General features: G+C 50.7%; 5 protein-coding genes across 5 annotated transcripts; 2 read left to right on the top strand and 3 right to left on the bottom strand.

Annotated features, from left to right (window-relative positions):
• Positions 1-6: 6 nt before the first annotated feature.
• Positions 7-3230, bottom strand: CkaCkLH20_07695 (nitrate reductase; the record flags this gene model as incomplete). The annotated part of the gene is made up of 3 exons (XM_038890412.1): positions 7-47; positions 98-1015; positions 1064-3230. The coding sequence occupies 3 exons, from the start codon at positions 3228-3230 to the stop codon at positions 7-9; spliced, it is 3126 nt and encodes a 1041-aa protein (XP_038744462.1).
• Positions 3231-4711: 1481 nt separating this feature from the next.
• Positions 4712-5866, top strand: CkaCkLH20_07696 (RmlC-like cupin; the record flags this gene model as incomplete). The annotated part of the gene is made up of 1 exon (XM_038890413.1): positions 4712-5866. The coding sequence occupies one exon, from the start codon at positions 4712-4714 to the stop codon at positions 5864-5866; it is 1155 nt and encodes a 384-aa protein (XP_038744463.1).
• A 1281-nt stretch (positions 5867-7147) lies between these two features.
• On the top strand, positions 7148-11413 carry CkaCkLH20_07697 (uncharacterized protein; the record flags this gene model as incomplete). Its single annotated transcript, XM_038890414.1, has 4 exons — positions 7148-7442; positions 8398-9983; positions 10433-11192; positions 11244-11413. The coding sequence occupies 4 exons, from the start codon at positions 7148-7150 to the stop codon at positions 11411-11413; spliced, it is 2811 nt and encodes a 936-aa protein (XP_038744464.1).
• A 344-nt stretch (positions 11414-11757) lies between these two features.
• CkaCkLH20_07698 (cytochrome P450) lies at positions 11758-13572 on the bottom strand (the record flags this gene model as incomplete). The annotated part of the gene is made up of 5 exons (XM_038890415.1): positions 11758-11907; positions 11963-12461; positions 12715-13073; positions 13137-13333; positions 13386-13572. 5 exons carry the CDS (start codon positions 13570-13572, stop codon positions 11758-11760), a joined length of 1392 nt encoding a protein of 463 aa, XP_038744465.1.
• A 480-nt stretch (positions 13573-14052) lies between these two features.
• On the bottom strand, positions 14053-15654 carry CkaCkLH20_07699 (uncharacterized protein; the record flags this gene model as incomplete). The annotated part of the gene is made up of 9 exons (XM_038890416.1): positions 14053-14113; positions 14165-14584; positions 14720-14857; positions 14917-14954; positions 15011-15165; positions 15219-15260; positions 15319-15412; positions 15485-15508; positions 15571-15654. 9 exons carry the CDS (start codon positions 15652-15654, stop codon positions 14053-14055), a joined length of 1056 nt encoding a protein of 351 aa, XP_038744466.1.
• Between the last annotated feature and the right edge of the window lie 1798 nt (positions 15655-17452).

The raw sequence follows: 17452 nt of genomic DNA on the forward strand, positions 1-17452 counted from the left end.
AGAGAATCAGAAACCGAAGACATTTTTATCCTCCTCATAGCCCCAATCTAGAAACGTTAGCATCGTCCTCTCAGGGGGTATCTAGAAAACGACTCACCTTTCAGCGCCGGCAAGACAGCCTTCTGAATCATCGTCGGCGGACCACACAGGAAAACCGCGCTGTCTTCCGAAGGCGGGAAGAGAGACTCCTTCAAAATGCTCTCATCAACGTGACCGCTCAAGCCTCTCCAATCGTCACTCGGGTGGCTGAGAACATGCTCGATCTTGAACTTCCCACCACTCTTCTTCGCAAAACCTTCAAGCTCTCTTCGCAGGAGGATATCCTTCTCCGACTTATTTGCGTCCACTACCCGGACCTCGGTCTTGTCGTTGCCACTCTCAACGATCCTTGCTATGAGCGAGTAGCCAGGGGTAACTCCGGAGCCGCCGAGAACGAGAGAGATGCGCTTATACACGCGCTCCTCCCCGTCGATGATGAATTTTCCGTTGCCTTCGTAGGTGATTTCTCCTGTCGGCCCGCGAATCTCGACTTCGCCTCCGATGGGCATGCAGTGCAGGATATTAGACATGGCGCCGCCGGGCTGGTCGTGAGTAGGGAAATACGTTTTGACGACCAGCTCGAAAGTACCGTCGCCGTCTTCGGGGCCATGCTTGAATCCGTTCGTCTTGCCATTCTCATGCGGGATCTCGGTGGGAGCGTCCTTCGGTGCTGGGAGGATGGGTCTCGTCGGCGTATAAGAGCGCACAAGCATCTTGTCTTTCAAGTGGAAGCCGATGAGGACGTGTTGACATGTGCCCAACCCTAAAACAGCTTGGTCGTCTGGGAGCTGGAAGGTGTAGGAGAAGGTGTCAGAAGAGAGTGGTTTCCTGTCGAGCAGCTTGGTCGGGATCCATTTGTGCTTTTGCAACGCTCTCTTCTGATTTTTGTTGTCTTTGGCCTTTTCAAGGGCTGCCTTCTCGGCGTTCTCCTTGATGAAGTTCTTGGCCTTGTCTGTGACCACACCGAGGAGGCATTCTGCGAGACAGTTAGGAGATAACCCAGAGTGAACAGTTGACGACTTACCGTTGAGCTTCTCGTAAGCAAACTCGTCATGAATACTCTCAAATTCCTCTGTCGATTCCTGATGAACACGACCCGCGTGTGCCATAATCGGCGCTTTACCACCAGGATGCCACGCCATAACCGATGTCGCGTCATATACCTTACCGTCCACAACAATCCAGCAGTCATCCTCCTTGTCATGCTTCTCAATCTCTTCTCTCGTGAACTGCTTCTGTGGGGTCCCCGCGTCCCGCTTCGCCGCCTCGACCTGGCTCACCACGCTCGGCTTCATCCATCCGCCGTCACCCGTCCCAGGTTCGACGGGGTGCCGGAAGAGCACGTACGTAGCATCCGACTTCGGGTCTTCGTCCTCGACGATCTCGGACTTGACCGTGTACCAGCAGTTGTTCATCATTCCCATGAGATTCCACGCTGGTTTCTCGGGCTGCGTGTTCTTGAAGACGTTGAAGCACCGGACTTGGATGTCGCGCGCTTGGATGAGATGCGAAAGGGGAACGTCGACGTGCCAGTGCAGCCACGTCCAGAACTTCTTCCCGTGCCTGATCGGCGCGTCGGGGAACTCGCGGATGCAGTACAGCCACGTTTCTCCGCCGTCGAGCGACACCTCGACCTTCTGCACCTCGTGCCCGCCGCCATCGTACGCGAAACCTCGAATGCGATATTCCTTTCCACGGTGCGCGTCCGCGAGGCTGATCTTCTCTCCCTGCTCCGGCCGTGCAATGACCGAGTTGAGGTTTTGCTCGTTGCATGCTGTGCTGGGGTGGCGGAACATGGTCTCGGCGAACTCGCTCTCCATGTCCGTGATGAAAGACGGCAGCACGCGGTTATCCCAGATGTGATAATGTGAGTCGTTCTCCTTCTCGCTGATCCAGATGCGTTTCAACCACTTGACATTGCGGCCACCGACGTATCCCGGGATGATGAGGCGTACGGGATATCCGTGGTCAGGCGGTAGGGGCACGTCGTTCATCTCGTAGGCGAGCAGGACATCGTTCATCGGGTCCATGGCGTAGTCGAAGGGCAGGCTGGTCGCATACTTGCCCTCGCTCAGCTCGTCCGCGCCTTCGAAGTTGACCCAGTAGCGTTTCTCTTCGCTCAGCTCGTCCAGAATCCCGGCGGCGAACAGTACGTCTCGGAGGAGAGGTCCTTTCCAGTAAGCACAGCTACCGCCACCCGGGCCCCAGTTGAAGCCCTTAGACTTTCGGATGAGGTTGAGTTCTTTGCGGCGGTTGCCATCGCAGGCCAAGAAGACTGGAATATTGACAGAGTCGAAATCGTTCTTGAGCTGGTCCATTGATACCGAGAACTTGCCGTCTTGAATGTCGATGGTGTGGAATTCCCAAAGGAGGCGAGGAACTGGGCCGTGGTTCCTGACGTAGTGAAGCTCGTTTGGTGTAACGAGGCCAGCGTCGAAGAGCTTGGTGAGTTCGGGCTCGGCGTTGAGCGGGTGTTTCCCCGTCAGGCGGATGAGTTCCGGGCTGCGTGGAAGCCAGTTGTCCGGTGTGAACTGGTCCGCCTCGTCGATGGCGATCTGCTGGCGGTGGTCCTTCTGGGGTGATTCCCGCTTGCCATCGTTGATTTCCAGAGTTTTCATGTAGTCGCTTTCGTGCTTTAGACCCCGGAGCAGGGCAAGCTCATGCGGGGCGTACTTGTCCTCGGGCTTCTCATCCTCTTTTTCATGCTCCTCATCGCCACCATTTTCACTCTGGTCACCATTCTCGACGGGCTCCTCTGTGTGGCCGTTTTGTTGCGACTTGTCCCCATTGCTCTCCTTCTGCTCCTTCTCCTTCTCCTCCTTCTCCTCCAGCTTCTTCTTCTCGGCTTCGATGTTGGCTGGCCATTTCTGACCATACTTCACCCAGTCTTCAGTGACGTTGAGCACGTATCGCCATCCGACGGATCTGTTCTCGGGATGAAGAAGACTTAGGTTCTCCTGAGATGTGATGATGTCCTCGAAGTTGACGAGGTCGCCCTGGTTCACCCTCGTGTGATACGCAGTCAACTTGCCTCTCGCCTCTTCCACATACCCGGGCACTCTGTTGTCCTTGTTCTTGAAGCCGACTCGGTGGTTGTGCCCTGAGCCCCAATTTGGCTCGTTTTCGATGTCTCGGCGGGAGGAACCCGGATGATCATTCTTCTTCACGACGAAGTGACTGGTTGCACCCATTTTTACGATTGACAGAAAGGCCGAAATACTGTGAAAGCCATCGTGAACAGACACCAGAATGATAGTTGGGCCAGGAGCCGCTTTTTACTGGTCACCGAGTAACCGGTATCTCTGGGGTTACACATGTCGCATTCTGCAGCTGCAAGTGTGGCATGTCGAATGACGTCGATCAGCCTTGGAAACGGATCACGAACCCGACAGATTTGCTGGTAATGGCGCCGTAAACAATCATTCCATTTGTCATGTGGTGGAGAACGGGCTGGAGTCTAAGATGGCTTGGTTTTCCGGTGCCAACCACGCATCTCCGCGGGACGAGATCGCCCAGATCCGGAAGAGGCATTCGGGGACGCGCCGGTCTAGCGCGCCGCCTTGGCGACGGCGCGGGCGTTCGGACTGGCTTTGTCGCCGGACTTTGATGTACGACGAAGAATTGCATCACTTAGCTATTGAATTAATTAATTCGTTGGTATCGTCATGTCCGAATAATCGCGGCTAAGGGGGTTCTTTCAGAGTTTCCCTAGGTTTCAACACCCTTCTGATCGTTTTGAAGCCAATCTTGTGGTGACTTATCGTAAGATACCTGAATCACGTAGACCTACTGCAACGATTGTAAGTATCGAACCTATAAGATGGATATCGGATGGAGGAGACAGCTATCCATCAATCAATGTCGTAGAAACGGAGCTTTACATTTCTATGCGCATCAGGTGACACCAGTGTTGACGCGATCCCACCGGCTGCAAATGGAGCCAGCCGTCAATAGGTTCCAGCAAATACGTTAAACCTGACTCGAGGGGGTCCTTCAAGCTGCGTCTTGTCTACCGTCTGGCCCACGAAGGATGGTAAGGCCAAGCCGGACTCCGGATCACCACCAGCGAAAGATTCTCTTGATGAGACTTTGCGCAACATCACGAATTCGAGTGGTTTTGAAGCTGGATGATGCGTTACTACGGAGACTGGATAACAGGAGAATGTCATATTCAAGAATCCGAGATAAACGACACCGCCGCACATATGTCAGCTTATCCCGCGCCAGGTACCAATCTAGCTGAGAATCCGTACGCAGAGTCAAGTGGATGTAGCATCTGGATCTTCCATGAGCAAGCGGGAGGGGAATCCTGGCTGAATAGCTTCCTCATTTGGAAATCGCTTGAGGGGGTTCATCCGAACCTGCACCACTTCCGCACGCCATTTTCCACCTAGCAGCTGGCCATTGCATGACATGGGAGACACGACCAATGAACTTCTTCAATGTTACGGATCATTTGCCTGAAATGCCTGCTCATGTTCCGTTCGATTAGTGACGGAATTGTTACCGGCATGTCAAATCAGCCAACGGCCGGGGTTCGGCCAGCAAGATGGGAATTGACCCGCTTGTCGAAGAGAGAATCTGAATTTTGACATAAGTAATGCCGCGCTCGTAAGTTTCAACTCTCTTCCACTGCGACATTTTCATTCTCCAAGACGACAATCCGAGCATCATGAAATTCCATCTCGCCGCTATCGTTTCGACTCACCTCGGGCTGCTGGCTTCGGCATCGCCCAACCCACGTCAATCACCAACCATTCTCGTCGACGTAGCACCCGACCATGTCCGTCCATACGTCCTGCCGAGATTCAAAGGCCGCGCGATCAAGTTGACGCAGTCCGACATCATACGCTTCGCCATCACAGCAAACTCATCGGGTGGTGTGTTCTCCATGGTGCAGCACAACGGGAAGACCTCTGGATGGACCGTAGCCCGGCCTCACACTCACACCCTGACACATGAACACTTCTACTGTACACGAGGTCGGGTTGAATTATGGGCACAGAAGAACGTCACCGGCGCGAGCCATGAGGCGCGAGTTGCCTCCTGGGGTGACTACGGCAGCGTGCCTCCTGGGACGATCCATACTTTCCAACTCACCGACCCCGACAGCCAACTCAATCACGTCTTCCATCCCGCTGGCTTCGAGAAGCTATTTGCTGAGTTCAGCGTCGGTGAATATGAATCTTCTGTCGGGTCGCCGTATGTTCCGATCTCCAACGATCCCGAGCCCTTTGGACCGCTCACCCCTGAGGTGGATGCCCAGCTTCGGTCTCTTGAGTTGATCGCCGCACCGGCTGAAGTCTACAAGCCACGGAGGGACATGATCAATGGGACTGCGAGCGATGCTGGCTTACCTTGGCGCAATGGACCCAATACCCTGCCAGATGACCCGACGGAACCCTACTTCGTCGTCAACAACTATGGTCCAGCATATCTCAACACCGAAATTGGATACAAGGTTATTCAACCTCTTGTCACGCCCACACAAACCGACGGGAACTTCACCATGGGAACTCTGATAATGTCACCAAAGCTGGACAATGAGACCACAACCACGGTCACGTTGCCTCATCACTTTGCTCTGGAGCTACAAGAGGGCGAGATTATTTTATCGGTCGACTCTTACGATACAACACGATTGTTGCAAGGGGATGTGGCTTTTGTTTCTGCAAATACTTCTTTTTCTTTTCACGCCACGGTACCTTTCACAAAGTTCTTGTATATGAACGGAGGGGGAAAAGGTCTCGACCATCAACTACTGGAAAGTAGCATCCCCTGGGGATTCCCTGCTTATCCCACTTATGCAGGCTTCAAGTCTACATAGTTTGAAGCCAGTGTCATAACATTAATTTCATGACCAAAAACTGAAAACCTTTCCACAGCCTTGTCGGTCACTGGGTGTGCCTCTTGGAAACAATTCTGGCAATATGCAGTCAGGCGCCAAGAGAGGGAACTGTCTTACATGAGCACGGAAATTCAACCACTGAGGACTCAGCCAAGCCTAAATTTGTCCAACTAAATACCATCACTGCATTTCGTCTTGTGCCTCTAGGCAAGCCCCGCCTTACCCTTTTGTGTTCACCCGCATATCGGCGGCACAGCAAGCGACAATTTAATGAGGCTGGCACCCCGCCGAGATGTTGACAAGAAATTCACGCACCCAAGTCGGTACATCGGCAGTCAAGATCTCGTACTTCTTCGAGAATGTCAGATCACGAGGACGAGCTTTCGAGTGCGGCGGCCACTACAACACAGCCGGATCCACCTCGTTTTTGGAGCGACACTGAAGTCCCCGACATAGACAGCGAGTCTTTTCAAGGCTTCATCCATCGTGAGTGTTCATGTTGCTGCTGTCGGTTCCAGAAACTTCTAACGACAGTCAGGCCATCCCGAAGATATCGACAGGCATGATGCGAAATCATACTCTACGGGAGACCAGATCAGCAGTTGGCCAGATGCGCCAAATCAAGAAAGTCACACTACATTTGGGGATGATGGGGTGACTGCCAGTGTCAACGCCTACGGAGACTTGATGCAATTCAGTCGCTATTTGGGTTGCGGCCGCTCCGGAGTCTTTTGCGTGGATCACTCCGACAAGAGTTCCGACCCGAGTTCCAGCACGAGTGAGCCGTACCTAGTTGATGCTAGAGCAGAAGCGTTAGAGGAATTGAGCCGCGATCGACATCGGCAGAGGATCACATACGGCTTGCAAATTCCCTTCATCCGCCTTCAAGATTGTCGACATTCTGGATACGTTCATGACAGGTGGCCCCGCTATGAATTCGGACGTGAGGATGAAAGTCTTCAGCTCACCATGCAATGGATGGTTCGTGAAAAGACTGTCCTCCAGCAATGCAATCTCACGAATAACGGAAATGATGAGATTTCCGTCCCGATCAATTTCAAGAGCAGCATGCACATCCGGGACTTGGACTATCTGGACTCGTCATATCAGTTCAACGATCACTGGGAAGGGCACGTCTCCGCTGCCGGTCCGAATGGATATGGATTGGTATTGGTTCATCCATTACCACATGAGCCCAAAGATCCAAACCAGAGACGTCCCAGTCAGAACTCAAGAATCCCCTCAGAAATGAATCAAGCAATGGAGGAAGTCGAAACAGAGATCGGAGAAGGTGCTTCTGCTCCACCTGTGCAGCCCGACGCAATTGCGGTGGTGGTTTCTGTATTCGTGAACGGCAAGGCCGTACCGTGGCCGGCCGGTCAGGCCAACGCGTCCTTCACAGAACTGACAACTCAAAGGCTCGAAAGCAAGAGCTCAGTTGAAGTTGTCACCGCATACAAGATGATTCACCTGGAAAAGTCGAAGGCCGACTGGAAGGACTTTCTTATTCCCCCGGTTGTTGCCGATGTGAACAAGCACCTGAAAACCTCGTCGGGTTCGTTCAAAGCATTCCACCTATCAGATCACGAAGCACCACACAAGGACGCTGAGAGATCAACATTATCAGGAATTGGAAGTCGCTTCATGGCGTCAGCGTCGATAGCAACGGCAAAAACGCCAAAAGGGCTGCCGACAGAGAACCCAGTCAACCACATCGATTTTGTGATTCGTCGAAACCTGGAGCATATTCTATCTGTGTGCGCGATTCCTATGCATGATTCTCTCGAAGAAAAAGATGTTCAGCCCATCGCTTTGACTTGTGGCGATATGTCTGGGCATCGTGTCTGCTCTTCTGCTAGTTTGTAAGACAACTTCTCAAGCCCTACACTACTCTTTCTCAAAGCCTAGCCTGGTTTAAGGAATACTGACTGATATTCTTAAAAGCTTTGCATTCAGCTTCCTTATTGAAATCATCAAGCGACTAGATATTGCTGATCAAAGTGTTCCGAAAGGCCATTTCAAGTTCTTGAGAGACCGAATCGATGCAGTCTGTCGCGGTCACTTGATGTGGCTCTCTAAGAAGGTGCATAAGACAGAAGGCAGGTACTTCGCCGCAAACTATTGGACGACGGGCGAAATTATGCCTCATAGCTCTGCGTCCTTCATGCCCGTCGAGTCGATCACCGATACACCATTCCAAGTATTGAAAGCCTCTCTTTTCGCGAGCCAATACCAGAGCCAAAACGATTAGAATTTGGCGCGGGGAATTATTCAGGACGTTGCTGAAGATTGGATTCTACACTTGGACAAGACCGATAAACGCGAAGCCCGGGCTTGGCCCCATTCAGAAGATGAAGGTTGCAACAAGTTCAGACTGAATGAGCATGTATGGGTCTGGAGGGCTCTTAAACTGATTGAAGAAGATCGCCTCAAACGCTCTGACACGGAGAGGTCTGAAAAACTCAAAGGAAAGCCCACAGAGTCATCCGGGGATTACGACAATTCCGCAGAAGATCAGAAAGACAGGTATCAAGTACAAGACAAGCCCAAGACGAACGACAAGCCTTTCACGAAATTCGATTCTCGTGAAGTTCAACGGAAAATTCTGCAAAGATTTACGGTGGAGAACGATGTCTCCAAGAAGCGTATGCTTGCCATGACTCGATCTCTGCGGGAGACGCGATTTCTCTTCCACGCCAGCGACACCGCACTGTTTTATGGAATTGAATGGGACTTCTTTTTGAAGGAGACACCATTCAAGGAGGTATGGGAAAACACAATTCAAGCCCAGATCCATCACAGCGAGAACTCAGAGACAGTATGGGACAACTCCATTCGCTACGCATTAGCGATCATGATGGGTACAAGGGGTATAAGCATCAACACACGATTGCCGCACGAACTTGTCAGATCTTCTCTCGATGTTCTGTTTCGTGCCACCAGTCCCAACGGATTATTCAACGGCCGGCTTGACGAAATAACGAAGGAGCCAGCACTTTTCAGCGGGGAGATGGACAGAGACTTCTACTTCCGCGCTACATTCGAGATCCCGTATATTTTTCTGACTCATGGCCGGGGAATCCAATTAAGGCTAAAAATCAAGTCGGAAAAGTCTTCGAGTTTGCCGGAACCGAATGAAATGAGAGCTGCTCCCCATAGCTCCCTGGACGAGGTGGTGGACTTGATGATGACAGCGCAGCCGAAACGGCACTCGGCGTCTACGGGGATGGACGGCGATCCTTGGTCACCGACACATTCCAGTACACTGAATCTCCAAGGCCAATCTGAGAGTCTACAAGAGAAGAAAGCCACTAAAACGCTCACAATGAAGAAGAGCATGCCATTCAATAGTCTGGTTGACCAGAGTAGCATTGTTGAACTGGACGAAGAGTGGCTTTATAACTATCCGCCATTCTTCACCGATAGAGAGCTTACTGACGTCGATCTGAAAGAAGAGGTGGGGAGAATCATCGAACCGACGGAGGGCGATGCTTCTGGAGCCGTCGTCACCAGAGCAGCACATGCATACATTGCAAAGTATGATGCTTTGACGGCAGACGAGAACGTACCACTGCCAGAAGCTTCATTTAACCTGCTGGAGAGTATCAACCCAGACCCGTATTTCAATGCCAAATGGGCGGGGGTTAAATCGCCTCTTGGGCCACCTCCTTGGGCTTCCCATGGAACGCGGGTGTGGATTGCCGATGTATTGGAGCAGAAAAGTTTCGCCAAACAACAGGGAGCAGAAAATGTCGAGTTTTTCGAAGTCTCAAACAACCTTGATCTTTGGAAAAAGCTGGCGAGCCCTCGAACATCTATCAAAGCAAAGAAAAGGTTCATTTGGCTTCCAGACGCCGACCATGAGATGGCTCTGGTCTGCTGCTTGACCAGCCCATCACCTGAAAAGGCTGCTGTATCTCTTTTCTTCGATCGTCATGCTCATTACGAAAATTTCTTCTCCGAAAAGACTACGATGATTTACAACACGTGGGAGAGTGAACTCCACCTCAGCTTCTACCGGCTAGTAGATGAGAGCTACCAAACTACCAAGGAGCAGATTCCCGAGTCTAGCATATTACCCCTTTCTAGCAACGAAGTAAGAAAGCTTCATGTTGCTCGGGCATCAGTGGGGTTTAGGTTCTTCGGAGATTTCTTCGACCAGCATTGGACTTGCCATTTCGTCGAACATATACCAGGAGTGCGAGCACCCTGGAATGACGTTCCAGTTCCATCAAGAATTCTGGAGAAAAGGAAAGTGCTTGAACTACACCTTCTCAACAGAATTCTCGAAGAGTTATCCGAAGCACGAGGGAAATCTCTGGTAAAATCAAGGAAGATGTTGGCCTGAAACACGGTATCTCGTTCTTAGTCCTCGATAGCGACGACTGCTTTTCTTGGAGTAGACAAGGGCCAAGGTTTCATAGTATTCTCCGAGTCGTGGAAGAAGATATTTCGGATGTGCTCTTGATCATCTCAAAATGGAGCACGCGAGAGAAGGATCGAGGCCAAGAGCGGCCACGCTGGTCACGCGATGATGAGCAAAAGTACCGCCGAGTCATCAACGAACTCGAGGGCACCACTAGTCTTCGCATCAGAGTTCTGCAGAATCACTTAGGCAATATTCAGTCGCTGAGGGAGACGCTGAAGACTAGCCAGGAACAGTTACGCGACGACATTGGTTTCTACGGTGCTGAGAACATTCGATTCTTCACTTACGTTACTGCTGTGTTTCTGCCTCTGGGTTTCGCGGCCAGCATATTCAGCATGAGTGAAGAGCCTCCGGAGGGCGTGCTGAGACCCATGGTCATCTGCTCAGTTATCGCGCTTGTTCTGACGTTTGTTGCATTAGCAAATGCCAAGCGGCTGAATGCGATTGTAAAAGAAGTGTCAATGTTCGTCACCCGCTATTCTCTCAGCAAAATGAGCACCAGCCCTCTGATGGCAGGTCACAAGAGGAGGAAGCGAGAGCAACGGGACAGACGCATACAGCACGCTGAAGAGGCCAAGGTCGAGAATCCTTCTGGCAGCAACCGCCCTGGTAGCCCTTCTCGGGCAAGCCGAGTAACTAAAGCGCGCGACGAACAGATATCGTGGTGGTTCTGGTTCTGGCTGGCATATTTCTTCATAGAATTCCCGGCCAGAAGAGTGCTCGTCGCATACCGCAGCCTGAGTAAGAAGGAGGTTACGAAATGGACTACATATGTCCACGTGATCATAGGCGTGCTGATCTTACCCGTCTTCATTGTCAGCTTTATTCTTCAGCTATTGGTTTACAATGTTGTGGACTTCGCAAAATATCTTTGGGGTAAGAATTCGCCGTCCAATAGCTTAAAGCACCAAGGCTAACTCCCGAAAGAAGCTCTCATGCAGTACATGGAATCTCATGACCCTAATGAGACCAAAAACTTTGAACGCCACCTGAATTGGCTGACCTATCCCATGGATCCAAAATGTCGACCCTTTAAGGGAAAGCTTCAAGAACTCAAAAAGTCCAAAGATGAAGCCTCGAGCAAAGCCCCCTCCTAGCAGATATCCGCCGAACACCAATCGGGTGTGGACGGGACATCAGAGTCAAACGAAAATTGATCTTGATCACAAGACGTACAATGGGTTTAATTTAGTAATTAATATGCAAGTTCGTCGAATTGTTCCTTGAAATAACCAACTTATAAAGAAAGCTTCTTTCTCCTTTCTTGTTTCTTTGGTGACGTAGTTGGAGCGAAAGTATCCATCGTAGGAGTCCGCGTACTCTGCTTCCGAGGAAGGAGGCTATCATCAAAGTAGCGCTCATCAACTGATTATGGCGACCGAATCTTATGCTACTTCTCTTCATTAAGACCTCAGCGGAAAATCAAGCCGACGTTGCTCTGTTAACGATATTTAGCCAGAACCGAGGGAAGTGAGTGGCCACTTCGCCTGGAAATCCTCAACCAAAAGTCATGTGTAATCCAAAACCCAGCACTCCAAAGCTTCAAAGGCTTCTCTGGTTTCGCGAGAGCAAAATCGTATCTTCGAAGAAGCTGCAAATGATGTTAGTGTTTAAGACTGAATGGTCATGCAACAAGAACTGCTTACCTCGACGAAAATCTTGTTCAGCTCAATCAACGCGATATTCCTCCCCATGCAATAGAACTTGCCGAAGCCGAAGACGAGATCAGTCGTTGACAACATGGACTTGAACTTTTCATCATCATTTGCAGCTTCAATCCACCGCTCCGGTCTAAACACATGGGCGTCTGGGCCGAAAATATCTACTGTCCGACCAATGCTGCAAACATTCTCGCCCAGTTGGGTCCCGGCCGGCAAGTAGGATCCGTGTATTGTATCTCCTCCCTTCGGCACCTCTTTACTGACGATACCAGTCGACGGCGGGTAAAGGCGAAGTCCCTCGCGGATCACTGCCTGAAGATAAGGCATGGCTTTAGCCTCCATGTCCTTCACTGGCGAACTGAGCATCCCGGTAGCGATGCCGATGTCGATTTCTGCGCGGAGTGCGGCGAAGGCCAACGGGTTGGAGAGTAGAGAAAGGAGGATCATGCGAATTGCTGTTGCCGTGGTGTCTGACCCGGCGATTCTATGTGTGAAGACAGTTAGCGTCCCTACTGCAGAGGGAAGAGTTGTAAGAAGAGCTTACGTCTCCACGTAGACTTCTTGAGTTAACTCGTCCCGACTTAAACCTGCATTGATGAAAGACTGCATCATGTCTTTCCCGGGCTTCGTATCAGGGGCCAGTCGGCCATCAACGAACGTCTTCGCAAACCCATAGGACAGTTAGCACATCTAAAGGTGCTGCTACGGGAATGAAAGCACTCTTAGAGCCTACTAACCCCATGAGAGCCCCAAAGCCTGCGGAGTCTGCGGATTTGGGCAAGCCCAGATTCAAAGGCCAGCTGTGCATGAGCTTTGCCAACCATGGCACGTTGCCCATCGTGATCATGATGGGGAAGAACGCATCCTTTGTCGCCACGTATTGGTAGAGATCGCGATCTTCTCTCAGAAAGCCGTAAGCGTGACCAAAGCCGAGTTCGCTAATCACATCAAGGGCGAAGTAAGTTGACTTGCTGGCCATGTCCATGGGCCTGAACTTTGTCGAAGTAGAAATGTACTTTCTCTCGATTAGGTCGACGAAAGAATCGATGTGCTTATCAACGCCGGCTTCGAATCCTCCATTCTCAAGTCCAGAATACTGTCACGTGGTCAGCATACTGCACACCTTCGAATCAATGAAGCCTGGCTGAACTCAACTTACACCTGGACCCATTTTGCTCTTCAAATGCTTGCGCTTCTCCTCGTCACGCATGGAAAATAAGTGATCTTCACCGGGCGTCGTTCTGCCAACGGCGTACCATTCGCCCTTTGTATACGTGCTTCGAGCGGCAGAAATCTTCTTCAGCGTCTCCGGGTCGCTGAACATGACGGTATTGGGGCCGATGCGAATAAGAGGTCCTGTCTACTCAGCTTTCCGTCGTCAGGAACATACCCGCGACCAGACTCTTACCATATTTCTCGTGAAGCGCCATGTAGTATTCATGAACAGATCCATTCAATGCGGCGCGAGCCATCGAGAAGCCCGTGACGGAGTGCCAGAAGGGGCCTGGGACATGAGAGAGACGATACCATCGCCAGACCTCCCGAGCCAGGAGGCCGGAGACGACCGCGACGACGAGTAGCGCAGTGAAGGCCATATCTGATCTTTCTCTACAGCCGCGATAGATTGTATGAGATGATCGTGGAAAATAAGGTCGGTGAAGAAGCGGGAGGGGGGAAGGCTAGTGAATAAATCATGGGGGTTGAAGTCTCAGCTGCCATCGTTAGCGTGATGTGGCACGTGGTGGTTGATACCGTTTTCGGGTGCTCAAGTGACATCGCGCGCTGCTGACAATCGTTCACAAGGCGACCTGTCGAATCGCTCTCAAATCCAACTTCTAGTCATTTTTGAGAGGGATTTCACGATAGGCAGGTGGTATTGTGCCTCTGAAATTCCAGGCGTGCTCATTACATACACCGAGACAGTTGAAGTTGTTATTTTAGATTGAAGCTTTGTTGAGGTACGTGAAATTGGAAAGAAAACAACAGCCCCTAAGTATTTCCTGTTTCATCTTAAAAATACTGGACTTCAGACAGTTTTTTATTGAGACGTCCTGCTTCTCTGTAGCATCCTTGGCTCAACTACTCTCGCCTTCCGTTGTAGCCGCCTTCTCTGGCTTCTTTCCGTGGATGGCCCAGCTATGTCCAAGATTGTCAGCATAAAATATCGATGAGTATGTCAGAACGTACATTGAGATGTAAGCATGGATGTTTCTGTTATGAAAGTCCTTGCGATTCTCCATCATCATCAACAGAACCTCCTCCCGAGTCCAGTTGAAGGCTCTGGTTAATGGAGCCATACAAATCGACTCCCATCCCTCATCCATGTTGACACTACCCCACATTCCGAGCTCTTTGTAACGCTTCTCTTTCGGCCAGGGGTTAGTAGGCCACTTCAGCTGCTGCATAACAACATCAGTAAAGCCCGCCTCGATCATCATAGACTTCAACTCTTTTGGGTCTTGATAGGCAGCTCCAAGCTTCTGCGATGCTTCCACCAGCAGCATCAAAGTCTTCATGACCGAATGTTCGGGCTTCAATGTGCCATCGTCAGATTTGAGGAAGGGTTCAACCTCGATAAGTTCGAGATATCCGCCGGGTGCCAAGTTACTAAAGATATGTGCGTTAGATACGATGCAACAGAAGCCTCCGCTAAGAAAAGAGCAAAAGCCGAGGAAACCAAAAACATCGTCGCAAATGCAGTGGAGATATCGTATGAGAAGCAAACCGTAGCGGGTGACTTACTCAAAGCATTTCTTGATGTAACCTTTCCAATCGCTGACCGCCGAATTCATTAAACGGCTGTGGATATAATCAAAAGGTTGTGAGAAAGTCCAGGGCTCTTCGAAATCATCGATTTCGAACTTCACGTTCGGCGGCGTGCTATACTTCTTTGTTTAGAGACAACTTCCGTGTTTTAGTTTGCTGATAAGAAGACTCACAACTCGGGCTGCGTCGCTGAGAGATCGATTCCTCGGACCTGCTAACGATGAGACGGCGCTGCAATGAGAACACAACAAGAAGCTAGTCACAAACCTCAGCCTCGGGATGGGCTTCGCCGAAGTCCATGGCCCAGATTCCGCTACCTGTACCGACGTCGAGGACACGACCAACTTCGGCCCCAGGCTCGTTCGGCGGAGCAGTTCCGAGCTTGTCATCGAAAGAAAGCAGGAACATGTGATGTTGAAGATCTGTCACAGCATCAGAACTGCCTAAAGGTTCAAGAAAAGTCACATATATTTACCGAGCCTCTCCGTCTCTCTGCTGTCGTTCGGCAGGTTGTATTCTGATATTGCAATTAACCTCGTTGTTGTTTATGAAGTTCTATTCCGTTCAATGCTCACTGCCATCTTTGTACTTGTGATAGGTCCGTCCGTTCTCGATGCGATAGTCAAGAATTGAGCTGGTCACGCTGGCGCTCGATGATGCAATACTGTGCTTTTAAAGAACGCGGTTTCAGTTTCTCATGCCTCTGTTAGAGGTAGAGGCACATCTCTGAAACAAACTCACAGACTCGACTTCGGCATCGTTGTCCTATTGAATGTTCTCAGCAAAAAACAATGACAACGTTATGAATTCATAGAATTATAAACTACCTGATCTTCGACTTCGATGAATACTTCACGGTCCGGAACGTTATTGGCCTGGGCAGGCGGCTCCGGTGACCTTGTTTCGGACATGCTCTCGGCTGATGTCAGGGTCACAATGAATTAGGTAGATAGACTGTGAGATGATCACAGCGAAGTTGAAGAGGTAGTTGTAGCGTAAATGGGGCATGGACTGAACCCGGTTGTTGGGGGCCGCGACTTTAAATCCGGAAAACACGGCTAAGATGGCAATCCCCTCTTCTTGGCTGCATGGCCATTATCGGATTTGACTTCCAGAAGTAGCAGGGCTTCCTTATGTTTAGCGAATAACACGTCCTTGTTGGTCGTATGACGAGAGGAGCGTGGTGACTGTTGCTTTGCACTCCCGATCGGTTCGTCAGCCACACCCGCTAACCCAAAATCGGAAAATGCATTTTCATGTTGGAACACTGCAGATTTCCAGGCTGCTCACTGAAGACTATGAGGTACGTTGAGAATATCCAACAGGAAGGCAAACTGAAATGTATGTCACGACGTTGAGGGATCCCGTTCGTTTTAGAGAACTAACGCGTTTGCGTCAGTATAGCCAGATTGAAGCTAACACTACATAGTACATGTGATGACATAAGGTTCATGGAAAGATATCGTGTTGAGCAGTATCATGTACCCGTCGTCAGCGTCATCTTGATTGCTAGATGTATGATCTCTTACGTAGCGATGAATGTCCTCTGTCCGGTTGCCATCAAGGCAGCATGTAAAACAATTAACGACGTGCTACATTGCTATTTATGAATTGCAATCCTACGTGTATGTGCCGTTCTGGAAATAGTCTAATGGATGTAAATTGTCTGCTCGTGAAGATCCTTCAATCGACTAGGCATTCCGAAACCTGCTATGCGAGCCTCTTGTTCGTTGGTGACCATTGGACCTTGGGGAGGCGCGATTGCAAAAAGCCCAACTCTTTCAAAGTCATCGTTGCCCCCTCTTGGCAAGAGAATCAGACCGGTGAACCCCCTCAGATAATAGCGCCAATGTTCCTTTTCCTGCTCGCTACCACTCATCACAGTTTTGCAATAAATAGAGGTATCCCAAGCCACCGGGAGCGCATACAAAGTTGCCGAGGAAACCAGACTTTCGTTGACTTTGTAGTCCGGTTGGAAATTCAATGTGACGAGGTCCGCGTGGGATATTTCCACAAGCTTGCCCTTGATACCGAGAACCGAATAATTATCCGTATGAATCAATTCGTCTCCTGTCGTTGCTGTGTCGTCTGATGCTGCACGTAAGCTGACGATGTCGGTGCAGAGTCTGAAATCAAATGGAATTGGCGGGTCGGAGAGTAACTTCGTCCTCCCCTTATAAACAACTTCGCCGTCAACTGACATCCATGACCACGTAGGGGCACCGCGAAACACGGGATGGGGCAGCAAATTCTCAACGGCCGAGTTCACTGCCCAGAGAAGCTGATAGGCCAGAAGACGTTCCCTATACCAGAACCCATGGATGTACTTCAGTCCGGTCTCATTGCGGACTCTTGATACGATTCCTGCCAATGCAGGCTGCTTGTCGGTTTTGACAGTCAACTGACACCGGGAAAAGACTTTGACAATGGTGTACCAGCCGTCTGTGAAACCGATCTCCCAAGTATGGGAGTAACCCAGCCGATCGAGCTTCTGCGGCGATGTCGCGAGCCGGTACCCCAACGCTCGCCAACTGTTTGCCAGACCCTTAGGCTTTCCTCTCCTCGTTGGAGAGTTCAGAAGATTACCTAGATGCCAGCGGAGATTCTCTGCAGATAATGCTGTCTGCGAAAGCTGATGGCCTTCTGGGCGTGAGTCAGAGGCTTGCAAGACGGGGCATTCCCAAATTAGGCCGTTGGCAGAGAAATGAA

The sequence above is a fragment of the Colletotrichum karsti genome, assembly GCF_011947395.1.
Source record: "Colletotrichum karsti strain CkLH20 chromosome Unknown Scaffold24, whole genome shotgun sequence".
In the NCBI taxonomy this organism is placed as follows: Eukaryota; Fungi; Ascomycota; class Sordariomycetes; order Glomerellales; family Glomerellaceae; genus Colletotrichum; species Colletotrichum karsti.